Source organism: Athene cunicularia (assembly GCF_003259725.1).
Source record: "Athene cunicularia isolate RWA chromosome 8 unlocalized genomic scaffold, athCun1 chr8_part1, whole genome shotgun sequence".
NCBI lineage: Eukaryota > Metazoa > Chordata > Aves > Strigiformes > Strigidae > Athene > Athene cunicularia.
Window position 1 is genome coordinate 6647144 of NW_020799109.1, and position 20208 is coordinate 6667351.

The 20208-nt window shown below is 37.5% G+C and overlaps 1 protein-coding gene across 1 annotated transcript; it reads right to left on the reverse strand.

The window, feature by feature from the left end:
* Nucleotides 1-463: 463 nt before the first annotated feature.
* On the reverse strand, nt 464-19538 carry SCP2 (sterol carrier protein 2). The gene is made up of 15 exons (XM_026854303.1): nt 19488-19538; nt 18862-18933; nt 16688-16819; nt 15763-15827; nt 14591-14717; nt 13624-13687; nt 13279-13365; nt 12526-12676; nt 11522-11669; nt 9507-9614; nt 7751-7904; nt 4824-4917; nt 4082-4211; nt 2552-2631; nt 464-1355 (listed from the first exon to the last, which is right to left on the reverse strand). Exons 2-15 carry the CDS (start codon nt 18893-18895, stop codon nt 1260-1262), a joined length of 1470 nt encoding a protein of 489 aa, XP_026710104.1. The 5' UTR covers nt 18896-18933; nt 19488-19538; the 3' UTR covers nt 464-1259.
* Nucleotides 19539-20208: the final 670 nt, after the last annotated feature.

A 20208-nucleotide genomic window follows, 5' to 3' on the forward strand; every position in this document is an offset into this window, starting at 1 on the left:
GGGGAGGGGGGGGGAGGAAATCACTGGTAGCTAGGGAAGTATTCTGGATAAACATATGTTGGGGGCATCTTAATATTCCTTCCAAGCTATCAATGGTCAAAAATTATAGTGGGCTAGATTGATTTTTGGTCTGAGTACAGTCATTCTTAGTGCTCATCAATCTGTTAACCATTCACACTAGAAAAGCAGAATGATTGGCCTGAATTAGCTCATTTTTATTAGGATTTTAGTTAAACCAAGGAAATGAAAGTTTATGCATATTTTCCTCAGTCATGGCCCACATACGTGAGAATGTGAGATGCATATACTCTATAAACTGTATCTCAGTCCAGTATCTACTGACAAAGCCTGAGGAGGAAAAAATGGATGACTGCAGGCACCCTTCATGACAGCCTGCATAAAACAGTCAATTCAGTGCATTAACATGAAATCCACGTTTATAAATCCGAGGAAGAAACACACAGAAGAACAGGAAAAGTATATTTAATTTTCTATTAAACTTCCAACCAGAATACATTTTTCCAAAAGAGAAGTTAAAGCTTTTTACATTACTGATGGGAATCCATAATGATCAACACCAGATTTTCTCAGGAGAAAACAGGTAAGATGTTGGTGATACTCCTTCACTGGTCTCCTTGCAAACCTAATCTTTTTTCAAGGTGATGTATTACCAAATCCTGTGAATCTCAAAGCAACGTTCTAGTTCCTACTTAATTCTGGATATTTTTTTAATTGCAAAGTAGTAATAAGAAAAGTATTTTATAGCAAATTCCCAAAGCCTATTCTAAAAAAAAAAATGTTAGAGATCCCCTTTATAAGACCATTTTAATTCAAGCAGCAGCAAATTTGTTAGAATGGAAGTCTGAAAGCATTCGTATGACCTGCTATCACGGCTTTTAAAAAATGCAACTCATTTACTTGATATGTCAAGCTATTTATAACCCTCCTCACTCTCTTCCCAACTAACCTGAACAACCGTAAGCAGCCTCATTTGACTCTTAAGTTTTATAAAATTTTTCTTATTGATGAAAACAAAAAATTGTCACGAATACCCACCATATACCATTCGTAAGAGTTAGTGCCTCAAGCTTAGCCTAAAAATCTGAGCCATAGAGAAACTGATGGAATTTATCAAGAGAATTAATTTAGGAGAGAGAGCTCCTATCAAACCCAGCCTGCACCATATTACTGATAATGTCTAGTTTCATTCTACTTTTTTTGTCAAGACTACAAAATACTGACTATTTACCCTAGTAAGTTCAAAGTTTAGCTTTGCCTGGCTGAAGTTGTAGATTTTGAAGTTTCATTGCCATGCCCATGTTCCCAGAAATCTTCAATTTTCCTTGAAAGAATGCCTAAAAAGAAAGACAGACCACATGAAATGCAACACAACGTACTACTTCAAATGCACCCCTCTCAAAAGTTTTGGGCTGTTACGTATGTGTAGGTCTTAGCCTACAGACACCTCACAATCATCAACAAATGTATTTTCTGAGTAGTAAACTGAGGAAGTTGTATGCTTATTATATTTGTGGTACCTAAAGAGAATAAACTTGGTATTGCTTGTTTCTTGGACTACCGTAATGATGGATCTGTATACAAAGCAGGGCAGAACACCCAATGTTTTGGTGATGACAGTTCATATAAAAGTTCAGTATTTCACTTGAAGACAATAAAGCAATAGTGCACACTAAATGGCACAACTGATTTCTTACTCAAATCCTCCCCAGCCATTACTAATTGTCACTGATGAATTCAATTTTTAAAGTCTAGTTTGTGAAGCAGACATGCTAAAGATTTGGGTTTTTTCCTCCAGACCTTGTAAAAACATGAACTGCATGCACTAAAATATCCAAACTGTAAATATAAAGTTGCAATTGCTTCTGAATTTCCTACATGTACATAACAACATTTCGATAACGTGTTTCACCTTCAAACTTCTCCTAGACAACACTTCAGTTTGTGAAAATTCTTATTTACCCCATGATTACCAGGCCAAAAACTTAAAAGAATGTTACCTAGAGCATTTCAGATTTAGAAGTACAGAACAGCAATTTGAAATTAACTTAAACATCTGGTTTACTTGTATACTATGGCTGCTTTTAAGACACTGAGGAATAAAAAACCTCAAATAATCACAGGCATTCAGTGAATGCTCACCTCAATTTCTATTATTTGGCATCTTGATTATTCCTTAGACTAATGCCAGCTATGAGTGTAAAGCCCTTCAAACAAGAGGGCCAACATTTCTCCCTTCCTAAGTCAAACACTAGTTTCCCTCCCTTCCCTGCAAACAAAGTACTATTATATCCCCCCCTTCTGGATTACTACAGGATGTCTGAGTTAATATGTATCTGTTCAGAAGAGTAGATGCTGTCTTTCTTGATTAATCTTACTTTGGCCAATTTGTTCAGAGAAAGTCAAGAATTGTCATTTTTCCTATCAGCCATGGCAGTTTTGGAGGATGGAATTTACTTAAAATTATTTCAACTTAAACACACTCAAAACAAACAAGTTTGTTCTTTTATCATCTCATCTTTGCTATACTTACAGTCTGAGGATTCATCTTGCCAGTCATGAGAGCTAACAGATCAGCATCAGCCATTGTAATTGTACAATCTGCCTTCTTATCTGTAAGACAGAGTTGACTATGAAGATTAAAACTGAGAGATTCAACAGTAACAGAAGCTGCAACTCCATGAATAACCTGTTGATACTACAGGTTAGCAAAACAGTACCCGAAGTACATACAAGTAAGAGCTATTATGAAAATATCGCAAGAGATTACCCAACAGCCAACAGGCATCTGTGCCACCTTGTAGCACAGACCAGTCCAACCCTGAAGAAAGATGGACCTTTCTAAAAGGTGCTAAGCAAATTCATTTCTTGAAAAGAAATAATAATCTACTTGTAATCAGACAATGTTAATTGCAAGCATTGACAATGGTCTTAAGTTTTATCAAGCCTAAATTTACTAGCATTACAATCAACTCAGAATAAATGTATTGTCCCCCTGACACTCTCAAGATACTCATCACAAATTTCAGGCATTTCCTGCCCTCTCCTTCAAGGTGAACAACACGTGCATTCTAAGAGCACTCATTTGAATTAATTCAAATCCAGAAGTTTTCAGCATCTTCTTACCAGAAATAAGCTGAAAAATTACTTTAAGTTCTGATAGAAATATTAATGTATATACCGAAGAGCCAAAAAATGCACATATCTCTTACACTCATCTGATTATTAAACTTACCTCTTTGATAAAATGTTGTCCATACAACAGAAAACACTGCTTTTCTTTTAATAGTAACTTTAGGATTTGATTTGGAATTCATTCATCTTGTCATGTTTTTAATTAAAAAACTTTATGATACATGTTCATAGATATATGAGATTCTGAGGACAGACTGCTGCCTTTGGCTTTTTATTTGCATTACTAGGATGCATGAGCTCACATACAAGACAAGACATTTTCATGGCAAGGGTACAAATCTTTTGTTTCCAATACTTCTAATGGGTTCCCCACCACCAGTCTGTGTCTTAAATTTGTCTGCCTTTTTAAAAATAGAACTTGGAAGTTTATGTCAGCTGGTACAGTACTGAAATGAGTCAAATTTTATTGCTTAACTATCTGCAGAGGAGAAGTAACTTGACAAGACATACCAGCTTATGACCTACCAGTGTCTCCAACAAAGCAACCAAAGAAATGGGTACAAGTTACATTTCTGGCCCAAATTTTAAAAGGCAAGAACAACAAAACCCTTCAGGTTTAAATTTTTTATTTTTGGTGTTTTTTTTTTTTTTTTTAAAAGCTTTGATTCCTGTGAAAGTCATATGACAGGTATGTCTGGAGTCTCTGAGAAAATATACAATTATTTAGATTGAATTCAGAGTAGAAGATGTTTACTTCTTGGTCCAAAACATCATGGATTTAAAATGTCAGTAATATGAAAAGTTTAAAACTAAGATAGATCTACACCACTTTTGTTCAAGGTCACTACAGGTTAAACAAAATATGAATTTGTATTATTGTCATTAGTTGTATGTATTTCCTGAAATGACATAATAAAATAGCACTGACCTGAATTAACTGCCACAGACCCTTTACCATTTTTCACATCTACTATCCAAGTTGCTTCTTTCCCATCAGGACCATCTTTTACTTTGAAGGCAAAGACCCCACCAATTTTCTTGACAAACTGCTCTCCTTCCTGTAATGATCATGTAATAATATGCAAATTATTCATTTACTTCAAAATAATTTTAAAGTAGTTTGAATTAAACAGAAAGTCATTCAAAAACCTTTACCCTTTCTACCAACATAGAAGTATTTATTTCCCTCTATTAGGCATCACTTAAACAACCATTATAAAAACAAAATAATAAAAAAACCCCACAAACACAGACTATGACTATCTATATTAAAAGCTATCAACTAAGAAAAACAACCACTGTCCTAACAGTCTTGTCGTTATGCAAGTCTGACAAAATGTGATTTCTTCTAAACACACTTATAAAGTGAGCAACAAACACCAAACACAAAGTTTCTTGTGTGTTAATTAGCAAGCCCCTCACATATAACCTAAACTTGCTTTTAGTGAAATACCCTTAAACAGGTAGTAGCTCTCTAAAGAAAAAATGATTTAACATTATGGGACAGCGTAGAAAGATTTCTGACACAGCAAAATTCAAAGCTGTAACATTTGTTTCAACGAGAAGTACTGAGGAAGTGATTGATGCTACTATATTCCCATTAGGTTTCATACCATGTTCTGTCATAAATTAAAATCCTGTTTTAAGTAAAAAAATCAATAGCCAAATACCTCTTGGAGCTTCTTTTCAATCTCTTTGAAGACCAAATGTGCCTTAAATCCATCAACAGTTGCGCTGAGAGGCACAGCCGCAATACGGCCAGTGCTGCAATGAAAAACCCATTCATTTACATACCTTTAATCACATTTTCAGTATCTTCAAATTAGTATGATTAGACCTAACACCAGTGAGAACAGCCACACTGAAACACTTTAGCAGTATCTTCAAGGCCAGGTTGGACAGGGCTTTGGGCAACTTGGGCTAGTGGAAGGTGTCCCTGCCCATGGCAGGGGGGTGGGACTGGGTGATCTTTAAGGTCCCTTCCAACACAAACCATTCTGTGATTCTATGAGTATAGAGCAATATATGATATCAAAGTGAAGATTACTCTCTGATGGCCTTCATAGCTTGAATTACAATCAAGTATCCAGATGTTTTTGCATGTACAGACAGGACCCTAATTTTATAATGAAAATAAATCATTACACTATTGTGTGAAGAGAGTGCCGCACATTCACCATCTCAGAGAAATCTTTCTTTTGGCAAAACAAATCCCCTTTTCCCTCCCAATTCAAGTGGGTCTCTTAACTGTCACAAGAGCTATTAAGCATTATTCCTGATTTTCTGAAGCAGTCATCCTGCATGACCTGATAGCGGCATGAAACCTTATTCTTCATTTGAAGAGGCACCCAGAACTGAAGTACAGAGATGTCCAAAGAAATGGCAATTCAAGCAAAACAAGTTTACAATTATTACCATATCTTGGTAACAGAGTTTAAAACTGTGGTCAGGTTTTACATTGTTAAAGTGACAGAATCACTTAAGCAACATTGCTAGAACTTATTTGTGTGATGCTAAGTAGATGTACAGTAAGTACATCTGTAAGTACTGTAAGTAAGGTAGCAACAGTAGAGACTGTCTCATCTGAAAAAGACATCAATTTTACTAATAAACCAAGGCTGTACTAACAAGATGTAAAATGGTAAAGTGTCAAAAAAAAAAAGCAGAACTGTTTCAAAGACTAATCCAAAATGGATCAAGTCTGGCTGTCATTTACCTTGATGTACACATTCTTGGCAGCTATTACTAAAGCCACTAATTACAGGCTAGATCTGAATCCAATGATTGTCTACCTCCATTGCTGTAGAAAAAAGGGTATGAAGTATCTTCATAAACATGAAATGCCACCACCTTTCCCTTAATTACACAATACACAACATGACTCAATTACATAAGCAGTGTCTGAACAGATTAGCCGCACTGTTTTGTTCCAAAGTCTGATACACATTAGTGCAACTCCTTGTGTCCCTTATCTCCTGCACACAAAGTCTTTGGGAGAGCTAAAGGTTTTTAAGCTTCTCTAATGTAAGATGAAACTAGTATTGCTAAGATTTCTCTTTTCTGAGTTGTTCTTAAGAAAGAAGTTTTAAAATTCTTAATACCAATGTAGGTGAAGCAACCTGTAGTAAGTTAGACTTCTAGCAGTACCTCAAGGCAAAGAGTATACAAATAGCAACAGATTCCCTGTTTCATTAAAGTACAGTATTTTTAAAGAAAAAGCTCAAAGCAATGGAAAATACTGTACTTCCTGTAACAATCTTCCTCTCAGGTTTAAAACTGTGTACCAAACCCCACTGCCAAATTTTTTGAGCATGTTTGAAGAGAATCCATGGGAAGATATCTTTTTTCCTGTAACAAACCTATTTTCTCATATGGTCTAACTGCTTACAGATTACAGTAGTGATAAGATTATCACTTCTGACACTGTACTACAAAAGCTACTGCTGCAGCCCTTCAAAATTCAACTGTTTCTCTCCTTACCTCTTCCACTGATTATACTGTCACCCTTCTGCTTTAAAACCAAAACCATAAAACCCAAAAAAGAGTGGCTCAATCTTTCTAAGCAAGGTTGAAAGTGAAAACGTAAAGGCAACAGTGCATTAAAAAAGCCTCTCCTGAAATTATGTTTACAAATTTTAAGTATTTCCTCTCAATTCCTGTCCATCTGAGCATAGAACTATAGCAGACTAAAAGACAGCTTCACACCAGAGTTCTCCTCTCACTCTGATGGATGCTACAATTCCAAGTGCAAATTCTTTAGTCAGGACTGGACAAGTAACATGCCTGAATTCTAGCAAGTACTTAAAATACCACATGTAACACATGCAGCTGACAACAATTCTTCATAAAACCCAACTATTAACAATTTTAGCAGTGAAGGCAGTGGGTATCCCTATTCCCAGGAATGTCTTTTCTTGTCAAGTCCCCAGTTTCAATTAATTCATTTTTATGTGGCCTATTTTGTTCTTGGAAGTGTTTCTTTGTTTTGCTAGCTTTTTTTTTTTCCTCCAAGCATTAGACTTCTCCTTACAGAAAATCACGTGAGCCATTTTTATGGGCCAGTCTGCTCTTTTCAATACCTTGTAACTCACAGTGCATACTGTTTATCAGGATTAAGATGCTGGGTGAACATTATAATCTCTGTATACACCTGCAGTGCTGTAGGTACACAACAGTTCTAACTTCTGAGCAAGTTCCAGTTTACAGTGGAATTTCTTCCTTGCACAGAGGCAAACAATTCTAAAAGTAGTAAATTTTGAAGCACAAAGATACAGGAGTACAGTGAACACAGAGTGAGCTTAGTTGACATCACTACTGAACCCCCAGTGAAAGTTTCCACTGTCAGTCTAACCGCACGTTCACGAATGCTGAACACGCATTTTCATTCAGCAGTGCATTTTCTTGCGCTGTGCTCTATAAAGTCTGAAAAGTGACTATTTTGTAAGGCCTCTTTTTTCCTCCGCAGTTAGTCAGCCTCACGCAGAGGGCAGACCCTCAGCTACCCCACCACTTCTTCTCCCAGGGCATTAGGCCGCGGAACCCGAGCCTCCCGTCTCGCCTAAGCGCTGCGGGCGGCCAAGGCCCGCGGGGCTCTCACCTGGCAGCCTCGGGGAAGCCCATGACGTAGAGGGTGACCACCACGGCGCCGCCGATGCCCAAGTTGTGCTGCAGCGCGACCTTTGCCCCCGGGACCTGCCTGCTCCCGGCCAGGCCGCGCAGCTGCCAGCAGAGTTCGACGCACTGCGCCAGGCCTGAGAAGTCGAGCACAGAGAGTGGCTGGTTAAACGAGGCAAGGAACGTACTGCAGGCATGTTCCATAAACTCCCTTCCCTGGCAAGCTGTTAAGCGAATACGTGCAATAGGATTTCAGAAAGCTAATTCCTGACAGCTTAGATACAGAGAAATATATATCTTTTGGGGAGGCCCAAACTGAAGGCAAATCCCTTTTCGTTATAGCCCTGATTTTCAGATTACCCTAGGCCTCCCCGTACTATTCCATTGGCTATTTCTGCAATTACGATCCAGTTCCGCCACACACACATGTATTCTTCTTCACTCCATCATCCACAGATCTCCATCACTTCCTCTCCCTTGCCCTGGACTGCTCTGTAGGCCTTTGGGCAAGACAGAGGATAAATCTGCATTTTATGCACCAAATTTCACATGTTGCCATAACATAACAAAGAGGATAGGTAAGAAGTTTTATAATTCTAGTCATAGATGAGAATTAACAGGTTTCATTTACATCCTCTCAGCCTCAAGGAGAGAATGTGTACCATGGTAGAACCTGCCCTGGAATAATTTGGCAATTTAAGATGATTTACATGACTTCTGATTAGCATACAGCTAGCCTCAAGACTGTTATATAGTGAAATTAAGCTGACAGTCTATAGATGTGTCATTTTCTGCATTTTAATGACTCTGCCCCCCCATCCAATGGCAGTAGGGAGAGGCATTGCCAGTAATTGCCTCTACATTTATCACTGGGTAAATGACAAAAATCTACCACAAACCTAGCAGTATAATACTCTCATCCTGTTACAGATACTCACAGTCTCATTTACCTGGAACATTTTCCTTCCAAAGTTTCCCAATATCTCAGTACCGCCCCCTCCCCCCACTAACTGCAGATTATCTAGCTGTTATTGCTATGTAGATTAAGGTTTCTTGTTTTACAGGTTTCCTCTTCTCCAGTTTTCTGACAACTTGTCCTTTCCAAACAAGGACGGTGAATTATCTTCACAAATCCAAACACATGTTATCCAAGAGCCATCTCATTTGGAAGCAAGCGTAGCAGATTAAAGAAAACAAAAAGCAAAACAGAAAAAAAAAAAAAAAAAAAGAAGGAGAATCTATGTTGCTGGGAAATGGTGACTGAGCTTCTGTTATAAATATCAGATAAATACCTTGACATCCAAGGCTTAACAGAAATAGCTTTTATTACAGCCAATAAGGGTATAGGCTATTCAAATGCAGTAAGAGTCTCCAAAATCTGAATTTTAAAGAATGACAACATATGAAAATAGTTATTCAAACTACATTCAGCAGAAGTTGTCCTATTGAGCAATTATTTAGAAAAAAAGTTAAGCTGTTTTGGAGGCTGCTTTCATAACAACAGAAAAAAAGCACCATAGAATTAAGTAAAATGGAATTCACACACCAACTCTTTTGGTTTGGGCAATCCTACATGGTCAAACTCCCTAATGCCTGCATTAGCTGAAGATGAGGATCAACTCCTAGCTGTAAGAAGCCCTCATGTTTCATACAGACAAATACAAGTGGGAAGCATCTGCCTGCTCAAGAGCTCTCTCTCATATCTAACTGGCATGCCTAAATGAAATGGTTTTGCATACCTGTAGCACCAAGAGGATGTCCCTTTGAAATCAAGCCACCACTAGGATTAATAACCCATTTTCCTCCATAAGTATTGTCTCCTCTGTCAATCAGGTCACATGCTTTCCCTACAAAACAGTATTTATAAAGGATGTTATTTTTTGGGTTTAAGTGATTTTTCATTTCTGCTGTGACTTACCAAAGATGCTGCATGTCAGTCAAAACCTAAGAAATACTACACCACAGATTTTACAAAGAGCACATTGAGATTAGCCAAACTACATTAATGAGACTTGCTTATATCACTGGAAAAAGCGTAACATGGCAAAGTAGTAAGAGGGCTAGTGTTTGATACAAAAGTTTTAAATTTGCTGTCAAACTGTTTTGTTGATATACAGTATTATGATATAATGAAGCTTTCATGATTTTATTAAAGAAACTGCAGTAATAACTATGTTTTTTGTAAAAAGAGGGATTAGCTGTAATTTGTGACTCTTAGGAGATGGAGGTCCTGGTGAACACCAAGTTGGACATAAGCCCTTTCCACAAAGAAGGCTAATGGTACCCTGGGCTGTATTAAGATAATCAATAAAACCATTCATAGGACTAATGCTTAGAATTGCTTAGCTTTCCAGATCATTAGTTCCCATGCTTTCATCAGACAGTTATCCTTTTAACCCGTCTTACTCCTTTATTTTCGTACCAGCTTCTTCAGCCTACGTTATTAACTTTGAAGTCTAAAAAAAAAAAAAAATTAAAAAAAAATCTGCCATATTACCTGTATTTATAACTTCTGCCATTAAATGAAATACCAGGTTAGTCTTGCACATCCAAATCCACAATGTGGTTTAGCCACTTCACTAATCTCTGCATCTAATTAGTCTACTGTTTCAAGATAAGTTTCAAAATTAAAGTCAGAGTGACGGAAAGGTGGTGAGACTTGCACTATTAAATTGCCATACACAAGACTTACAGGTCAAATAGACAAATACCATCAGGATTCTTCTGTATCTTCGATTAAAGGAATGAAGCTAAAAAGCTTAATGTCAACATTTACCATTTTTACAGCACATACCATAAAAACACAGCAAAGACAGTAAAAAGCAAGCATTCAAATGCAAATATAATGTCTTACTGAAGTTGTATGAACTTCTGTTTCAGTGAGGAGAAAGCTTAGACTTAATACACCATCTAGTGATAGAGTATGATATTTTCTCAAAATTAGTTAAAAACAAATTAGAGAAAGATTAGATCAGATGATTATTTATTCAAAGCAAGAATACATTTAACGTTAAAATATTTCAAATACTGAAGTAGCCGTTCAATGTATTACTTATTTAAAATCAAACAAGACCTTCTTCAGTAGAAAATTTTAATGGTTTGATTGCATACACAGAACTAAACTCCACTGCCATTTAACCTATTGTAAATCCACTCACTTTGATGAAATTAAACTAATCTGGACAGAATGTGTACTGTTATACAGTTGACTTTAGAGGCATGTTCAGAGCTTGCCAACAACTCTGTATTTTCAAAGGCAAATATGTTTCAAGATTTAAAAAAAAGTCGTATCAAAGATAAGTAACTTGGTAAGGATCTCTAGGGAAAATTCTTGTCTGATTTTGTATTTCCTTTTAATAAGAAAAAAGATGGAGGGAAATCTTGGGGTGGGTAAGTATATAGCTCTGAAAAAGGGGCATAATACTGCAAAAGATCACAAGAGTCCTTCATTTCCTTGCTCTGCTTGCTTAAAAGAGCCATCCCTGCCCAAGGTAGCCATACTCTTTCAGATAGTCGTCCAACACTTAAACTTCCTTTGTATAGTTCTTCACAGTAACACACTCATTTGTTAAACTAATTTTAGAGTTTGCAGGTCTTCCTATGTTACTACAGTAGTAATGTGCTTTTCCCTCTTATGAGGTTAGCTAATAAGACCTTGAAATATAAAAATCTGTCCAGTAGAAAATTCAAAGTTTTAATTACATGAACAGATAAATATTTTTAATAAAACAATGATCTCCATTGATGCTGTTACCTTCTGGACAGAGTCCCAGAGCTTCATAGGTAATTAATTCATTAACAGAGAAACAGTCATGAAGTTCGATCACATCAACATCTGTAGGTTTTAGGCCTGTTTTTTGAAAACATTTTTCTGCAGCTTTTTTAGTCATATCATAGCCAATCTGCAACAAGAAGAATAGCTAGCAATTTCAATTCTACACTTAATTTTAAACATGCTTCTATATATCCTGTAAATGAAAGTAACCTGTAGGAGGTGGCCTTCTAATTTATTTTAATGTATCACATATCACAGAGTTTAATATTCATTTGTATATGATTTGTATAGAAAGAAATAATATATTCTAGGTGTCACTGTTGGCATGTGGAAACTTTTTGTGGGAAATTCTCTAGTTTCTCAACCTTGCTCACAAGCCAAATTGCTCCTCCTCTGCATGATTCAGAACAGCAGCCTTGAAACAAATTCTCAAACCATTTTGCTACCTTTTTCTATCAGCCTTCTGACTAGAATTGCATTTGAAACCCAAACAGAACATGACTGCAGTAGAAAGTATTGGGTATTCTAAAGGTTTGACTTACATCCAATTATTTTAATCAATACGCAGTGGGATCGAAATTTTGCAGTTCGGGTCTTTTCCTTTATTCTACTTAAGCAAGTAACGATGACTATACCCAACAGGTTATTTCAGCTACAGAAATAAGTAAAACTGGTTTAAGTTTCATTACTCTTATAAACAGAAAAATGGAAGAAATGCTTTTCTTGCTGTTCAAATTGTTTAAAAAGTAGCCTTTAAATAATTTGTTAAAAACTAGGTTTCTGATAGCCTGTTTATAAATTTGTTACTCTTATTCCACAACCATACCCTCTGCTTACTCCACCTGCCCAAATGAAATTACTTTGACATTCACCACAAAGTATAATTTTTTTACTTACTGTCACAGAAACCTCTATAGTATCATTAGGACTTTCTTAAAAAAAACCCTTGAGGAGTATCAGGGAATACAAAACCGTAAACTTACCGCCTTTATACAACTGTTTCCTTCAAATGTGCTTGGATAATCAGAAGCCATCACCTGTGCTAGAATTTCCACAGCTTTTGGCTGTAACTTCATCCTTTTCACAAACTCCTCGCTAGCCAGAACTGCAGCTGCAGCACCATCTGATGTTGGACTGATTGAAAGAAAAATAATGATGTCATCATTCTAAATTAGTAATGCCAATCTTCCATAGAACTATCTTTTAATACAAACCAAGAAACAAAAAGGACAAACAGTGCTTGATGCCACTGAAACTGTAAATTCCACCAGTGTTTGCTGGATACTTTCAGTAATATTTGTAAGAGACATTTGAAAAAGCATGACATCAAAATAGAAACTTAACATTAAAGTTTTTCAATTTAGAAAAAAAAAAAAAATCAATGCTTCTACTTGGCTATAAACATTAACAAGTCTTTCAGGAGTGTATAGGAAAGAAGAATTAACACTTTACAGCAACAGATGCACATTGGTGAAATACAGAATGACCTGAAAGCTCCAAAGTACAAAACATATTTCAGCTTGCTGTATTATACTGTGAACAAGTATCTAGATAGCATTTGGGCAAGACAGAGATTCTACATTTGCTTTATTTATAAGAAGTTTTACTTTAAATAATCCATAAATTTTAATTTACACACAAACTTTTATTTAAATAGATGTCCTACCATATTTGTCTTTAAAAAACAAAAAAAAAAAAATCAAGATTTATTTCACAATGCTAAGTTATCTCCTTACCAACACTGTAAGACAGTCAAGTAATCAAAAATTTTGCGAGAATGCAGAATTTCATTAAATGAGTACTTCTGTTGGAACTGGGAATACCTAAGAAAAACATATAGATGCCACCTTAGTTTTAGCACAACCTTTAGCAGTAGATATACTACTATCATACTATTAGGCAGCTGTAAAGCTGTTTTTACAAAGTGTAAGACACTGGATATAGAATTTATGCTGGGTATCATTCTCATTCCAAAATAAAGAATATACACTGCAAAGTACTTCTAAAATAATACACAATTTTGCAAGAATTTTCTAACAGCAACGTATGTTCAATATAGAGGTAGAGCACATTATACTCACGGGTTTTCAGCTGAATGGTTATGATTCTTCATAGCAACTTTTGCAAAGTATTCTGGACTTGTCCCTGGCAGGGGAAAAGAAAGCTGTGTTGAACTACCCTGTTTACCCAAACAGTGCTAACAGCATTTTAAATACCATGTCATAAGAATTTGACCTTTACAAGCGACTCATTGTTATCAAGGTTTTCCACAGAACTCAACTTAGGTCTAAAAATTAGATAAAGAATTCTAAACATGGCCGAGTTTTAGCTAACAGAACATCCTATTTGGATATTTAACATTTACTAACATAAAAATACAGAAAATAAGGGCATTTTATTTGAGGCATTATTACATTACTGAAACCTGAATGCTCATTTTCCTATTGGTGCAGAACAGCTGCAGTGAAATACTAGAATCTAAGTTTAAAATTCTTCCATATGCTAGTCTAAAACTAAGTGCAAATAAAAGATGCTCAACAGCCCAGCCTGTTACCTTGGAGCCAATTCCCTTCTCCGGTGAGGGGGTAAGAAATGGCAGCAGCAGCAGCCTAGTACTATACATTGATTGAATCAAATACCTGAAAGCTTTTGTCAAACAATTCAGTCCCAGGCCTATCTACTCATCCTAAGACACAAGGAAAAAAATGCAGGGAGTTATGCAACCCAGACCTTACAGATGCACAACCCATACCATTAGCATGATTACTACAACCCATACCATTAGCATGATTACTAGACACTCTGTATCATAGCCTTAATTTTGTCTCCTGATAGTTTTGTTTGCCTATGCATCACCAACTTTTCTGTAGATAACTCTTTATCCAAATGTATTCCCATAGCTATAGATGTTGCAGTTGTAGTACTTGGGTAAAAGAAAGGACACTGAATGCTAGAATTTAAAAAAAAAAAAACCAATATCTTAATATATATATATATTTTAATCATTTCATTAAAATAGGACAATGAAAAAAACGTATTTTAACATACCATGTATCGCCATATATTCTTTGCCAGCATTTGCAAACAACTGAGGTGCTATTGGAGCACTTGCTAAGCCATATTTATCTATCATAACTTTCAAATGTCTGTCAATTGGACTAGCTCTGTCTGTAAACTAAAAAGAAGAGAAACAGTTATAAAGTAAGTCATCATTTCCTTTTCCTTACAACATCGCCACAAAAGTGGCAGGATTTCAAGCAAAATAGACATTTTTCTGATATTTTAACGATTCCACTGGATAGTATGTTGCCTTTTAGTCACATGTTTTGAAGCATTCATAATCTCCCAACTATAAGAAAGAGTAAATAAACAGAAAATACCTAACATTATAATCACTGCACTGATTCAGGGCAAGGACCACTACTTTGTGATTTCTATCAGAGTTACTGTTTTCAGCAGAGGACTTCTGGTATTTTTCACCTCAGCTTAATATCCTATATAGTTCCAAGTTATAAATTTATTACTATACTAGTATTTTCAATGAAGCTTAAACAAATATCATAAAGCATGTTAAAGATAACTCCTAGTCATTTGAAACAGTTGTTAAATTTAACATTGCTCACCCAAACCTCTGAAGACATTTTCATTTGGCAGTTCTGTAGTTAAGTGACATATAGGCTCTAATGCTGCTTGCCATAAGGCAAAATACAAACACCACCCCACCACCCCCCTACTTCTTCAGTAAAAACAAAGAGACAAGAAAGAAAGGTTTACAGAAGTTGCTGGTTTTTAGAAAAGTGTGTTAATTGGTCAACTGAGTAAGCATTAAGCCAAAATCCAGAAGACCCAGATTTTTTCTGTGATTTGCTGTGTCATTTCGAGGAAGACACTTCAATTGCTCAGTGCTTCAGTATTCTATCTGATACTTTCATTATTCCCTATTAACCCGGCCTTTAACATATACTTGGCAAAATACTAGAAGCATGACACACTATGTAAAATTAATTCTAAAACATTCCATACAAAATTGGTATATCATAGCTGCAATCAGAATCATAAAAGTCATTAAAAGTTTCCGTGGATCAAAATAATGGTTTATTTTGTAATCATCTACAGCAACATCTTAAAGCAACTGGTATTTATGAGGATTTTTCTCAAAAGAATGAGGTGTATGTCACCTGTGAATATAATAAAATGTATAAAGTGTTTCAGACACTTACAATTGAACCAAGAGACCCTTTTGACATCTTCTCAAAGCCAAGTGCCAGAACACAGTCTGCCAAACCTAAAAATAAAATTTGTGGCTATTTAAAACACAATGTAATTATAAATGACATTATGTACTAACAAGTATTCGGTTACAATAACCATACATAAACATCTACTAGCTGCTCTTCCTCCTTCATTTTTGAAAGAGTCAAATTGGGGTGGGAATGGTATCAATACAGACATATTGATACTGAAGAATGTTTTATTTCTAAACTATTTTGACAGCAACTATCTCAGATGACCAAACACTTATGTCTCTACTACAAATACCAAAATAATATAGAATGAGAATTTCCATTTCAGAAAAATCAGCATTTAAGTGCAAGAAGGTATCAAAGTCCACAGAGGAAACACTCATCTGTCAGCTGAAAGCATAGCCTGTCACAAGGTGTTGCTCTCTTCTCCCTCTTCCAAAAATGTTATAGTCAAACACTTGTGTTAACTTCAAGTTAACAAAAAAAAAAAAAAAAAAATAGCGTCTTGCAGTACTATAATGCAATTTGTTCTGCACTGCTCCAAACAATTCTTCCAGAAAAAACTTAACTAGCTTACTATGTTCGTACAGCTTATGCCACAGGATAGGACATTTATATCCGTATACACCATGTTACTGCATCACAGACATAGTTTCTTAGGTGCACACATAATGCTCTAGTTCATAGTGATAGTCTTACTCTTTTAAAAGTGCTTGGTCTTATGCTTGTATATACAACAGACCAACCTTTTCAGCTGAGGCAGAAAACACAATTTTGCCTATGAGGATAGGACATTTACAACTTGAAGTATTCACACATTCACTAATTCCGTTCTTCATTCAAGTTACTTTTGTAGAAATAGAGAATATGCATTACCGAGCCCCAGAGCAGAACAACTCACCTCCTTCTACTAGCTGTTTGGCCATGAACAAAGCAGTTGATCCAGTAGCACAGTTATTGTTAACATTAATGATAGGAATGCCAGTTATACCCAAACTGTGATAGACAGCCCGTTGTCCACTGGCTGAGTCACCTTTATACAGAGAGACAGCATTAGAATAAGGTACACACACAAACTTCATCAGCAAAAAGAAATCCCACCATGTCCGTGCAATGCTACCACTTGAACTGTAAGCTTCAACTTCTGAAATCTCATCTTGAGTATGTGTCTCAAATATCCCCAGTACAAGAACCTTAGTAACAAGAAAATCATCAGATTTTAAAAACAAAAGTTTGTCCTGCTTCTGTGACAACAGGCTGTGAATCCATGAAAGAAAAGCAAACTGGACAGAAACATCTCGGAGGTGCAGCTCGGAAGCTGCTTACAGGTATCACGGCTGTACTGGCCAGTCTGGAACTCCAGCGTGAACTTGAGTTGAAGGACTGTGATCTGTGGATGAGTCCGTGTGCAGCCGTGGATAAGTCCACAGCAGAGCAGGTACATCTCAAAGCATCCGGGCAGTGGTTATGTCTGTGCCACAGCAGGTGTATCTCTGAAGGCACTGTGGCCCACAGGTGAGGCCACGCTGGAACAGATGCACCTCAAGGTGACTGTGGGTGTGTCAGCAGGTACAGCCCTGAACAGACTGTGGCTCACAGATAAGGCTCTGCTTGGAGCAGGTACACCCCTAAGGGACCACAGCCTGCAGGTTAAGTCCAGCCTGGAGCCAGGGTAAGGGGAGTTAACTGCAACATTAAACACGATGGTTTGGCCCAAAGGGGCCAGGGTTGGAGGTTGTAATGGAAATATCTTTACGTTTCTGTAACCCAGGATTTACGTTGCACATTATGGGAACTACTATAGCAGGAACCACCTGAATCAGCGGAGGACAAGCCTTACAGGAAGCAGAGGTAATGCAGCAGTGACTTGCCCTGAGGTGGCTCTGGTGCCCAATACCTCCATGTAACACATCACCTCTCCCGTCCCGAGTGAGCACTGTAACAGATGGAGCCCAGAGACACAGACTAAATGACCTCAATGGACATTCTGCAGGCATTTTACAGGGGCAGTCCACAGACTAAGGGAATGATATCCATCTATTACATCAAATGATAGGAAGGAGGTGGGGGTTAATGAGGATGTATTGGATACTGTGGGACCTGATCATAACATAAACGGTATGGAATAATGGGTGAAGAATGTGCTTGCTTTAGCTGGGATAGAGTTAATTTGCTTCATGGTAGCTAGTATGGGGCTATGCTTTGGATTTGTGCTGAAAACATTGTTGATAACTCAGGCATGTTTCTGTTACTGCTGAGCAGTTCTTACAGAGCCAAGGCCTCTTCTGCTTCTCCCACCACCCCACCAGCGAGTAGGCTGGGGTTGCACAAGGAGTTGGGAGGGGAAACAGCCGGGACAGCTGTCGCCAGCTGCCCAAAGGGATATTCCATACATATGGCATCCTGCTCGGCATACAAAACTGGGGGAAGAAGGAGGAAGGAGAGGACTGTTGGGAGTGATGGCATTTGTGTTCCCAAGTAACCGTCACGCCCTGCCTTTCTGGGGGTGGTTGAGCACCTGCCTGCTGATGGGAAGCACTCAAATGAATTCCTTGTTTTGCTTTGCTTGCATGTACAGCTTTCACTTTACCTGTTCAACTGTCTTTATCTCAACCCATGAGTTTTCTCACTTTTACTCTCTCAATTCTCTGCCCCATCCCATCAGGGAGTAGCGAGCAAGCAGATATGTGGGGCTTAGTGCACACAGAGCATCACATAAAGCATAAAAGAATTTTCAGGTCTATCGCCATAAATTTATAACAAATGAGTTTTGCACCACTTGAATAAATATACCACCTGATCTTGCTGAAAGAGCTACTTGTATGAAACACATTTGCAATTTTATGGAACTGTAAACTCCACAAGTAAACAGACATAGATCTGTGATCACTAAAAGTAGTAATTTTTAAGAAGTTTGAGATATTTAATCATGTCATTTTGTAGAACTATCATAACCTGAAACAGATGGGATCCCCCATATTTTATCCACATAGATGTGGATAAACTTTATCCACACAGATGTCTGCAATCAATCATCTCAATGCAATCACATCCCAATCAAATGACATTACTTACCATAAACATAACCCACACATGCCTGCTCCACCATTGAATACGGAATCCCAGCATCAGCTAAAGCCTTCTGGCCTAAAAAAAAAGTTCAAAAGTTGAAAAAGTTTGAAAGGTTTAAAAGGTAAAAAGAAGCAGCTCTCAACCATAACAAGCAAATCTAGACTAGTGTGTACAATTCATGCATTCACAAACGAGAGTGTGCTGTAAAAATTCTTTATTGTATGATGCAAATGATTAATACAGTCTTGCATCTTAATTCTCATAAGGACAATTTTGCAGTATTTTGAGTTCTGAACAAGCTCATTTATCTGAAAATTTCATGCAGTCAATTCTGTGTTCATGCACAAAGGCTGTTTGTCTCAATGGCAGTATGTTTGAATAGTTTAGGTAGGTGCAGAATTATTTAAGTGACCAATTCAATTTTAAGCTATCCTTCTGACTTAAGTACTGGAAGGCAGTGAGTTGGACAGGTCAGTTATGACTTTTGTGAAAGTGTTCTATCAGTTTTAGATTTGCTTTTTATATGTATCTATTTACTGAACAGTAGCTGTTCCTTCATATGTATAATAAAAAGATTATGTAAGACTTAAAGTGTCACAATCAATATAAATGCTTTATTAGTAAATTACCTGCCTCCGCAGCCAGGTCAGGATAATCAATGCTGTCGTCACCAGGCTTTGTGAACTGACAAGAGAAAAAGAATCACAGTAAAATTTAATACATCTTTTGCTCAAATTGGTATGTTTAAAAGCTTTATATTTAATTTAGAAACAGGTTTGTGAAAAAATCCATTTTAAATAATGCAATTTAACTGACCCAAAAGTCAATCAGCGTGAACCGTGTGCTGGCAACCAGAATCACAGAATCATCTAGGCTAGAAAAGACCCTGAAGATCATCTGGTCCAACCATTAACCTCACGCTGAGCGTTCTCAAGCCCACCATATCCCTCAGCGCCGGGTCAACCCGACTGACCAGCCACAGAACCGCCTCTGGAGAGGAGCTGTAGGGCTCCCGGAGCCCAGCGGGAGACGAGTCCTTGGCCCCAGGTTGCGGTAACACGAGGGCACACTTTGGCCGTTCTGAGTCTGTTCTATCAACCTTCTCACCGGAGCTTCAAAATGTTCAATTTAGCCGGCGGATCCGCCCTCCCTGACACACCAACCACGGCTGAACTTTGCGCGGAGGCGCTACCCGCCCAGGCCCGACCCGCGGGCGCAGGCCGGCACCGCGCTCCTCTCCGCGGACGCGCTGCCGAGGCAGCCACCGTCACTTTGTGAGGGGCCTTATCCCCACGGCTGGGCTGGATGATCTTCAGGGTCTTTTCTAGCCTAGATGATTCTGTGATTCTG

Coding starts and splice junctions, on each gene's coding strand:
- SCP2 (XM_026854303.1), bottom strand. CDS start 18,895: ATGGTGGAGCAGGCATGTGTGGGTTATGTTTATG. Junction 13,688..14,590: donor AGAATATATGGCGATACATG/GTATGTTAAAAT, acceptor TTCCCCTGCCAG/GGACAAGTCCAGAATACTTT. Junction 2,632..4,081: donor GTCTGTGGCAGTTAATTCAG/GTCAGTGCTATT, acceptor TCTGTCTTACAG/ATAAGAAGGCAGATTGTACA.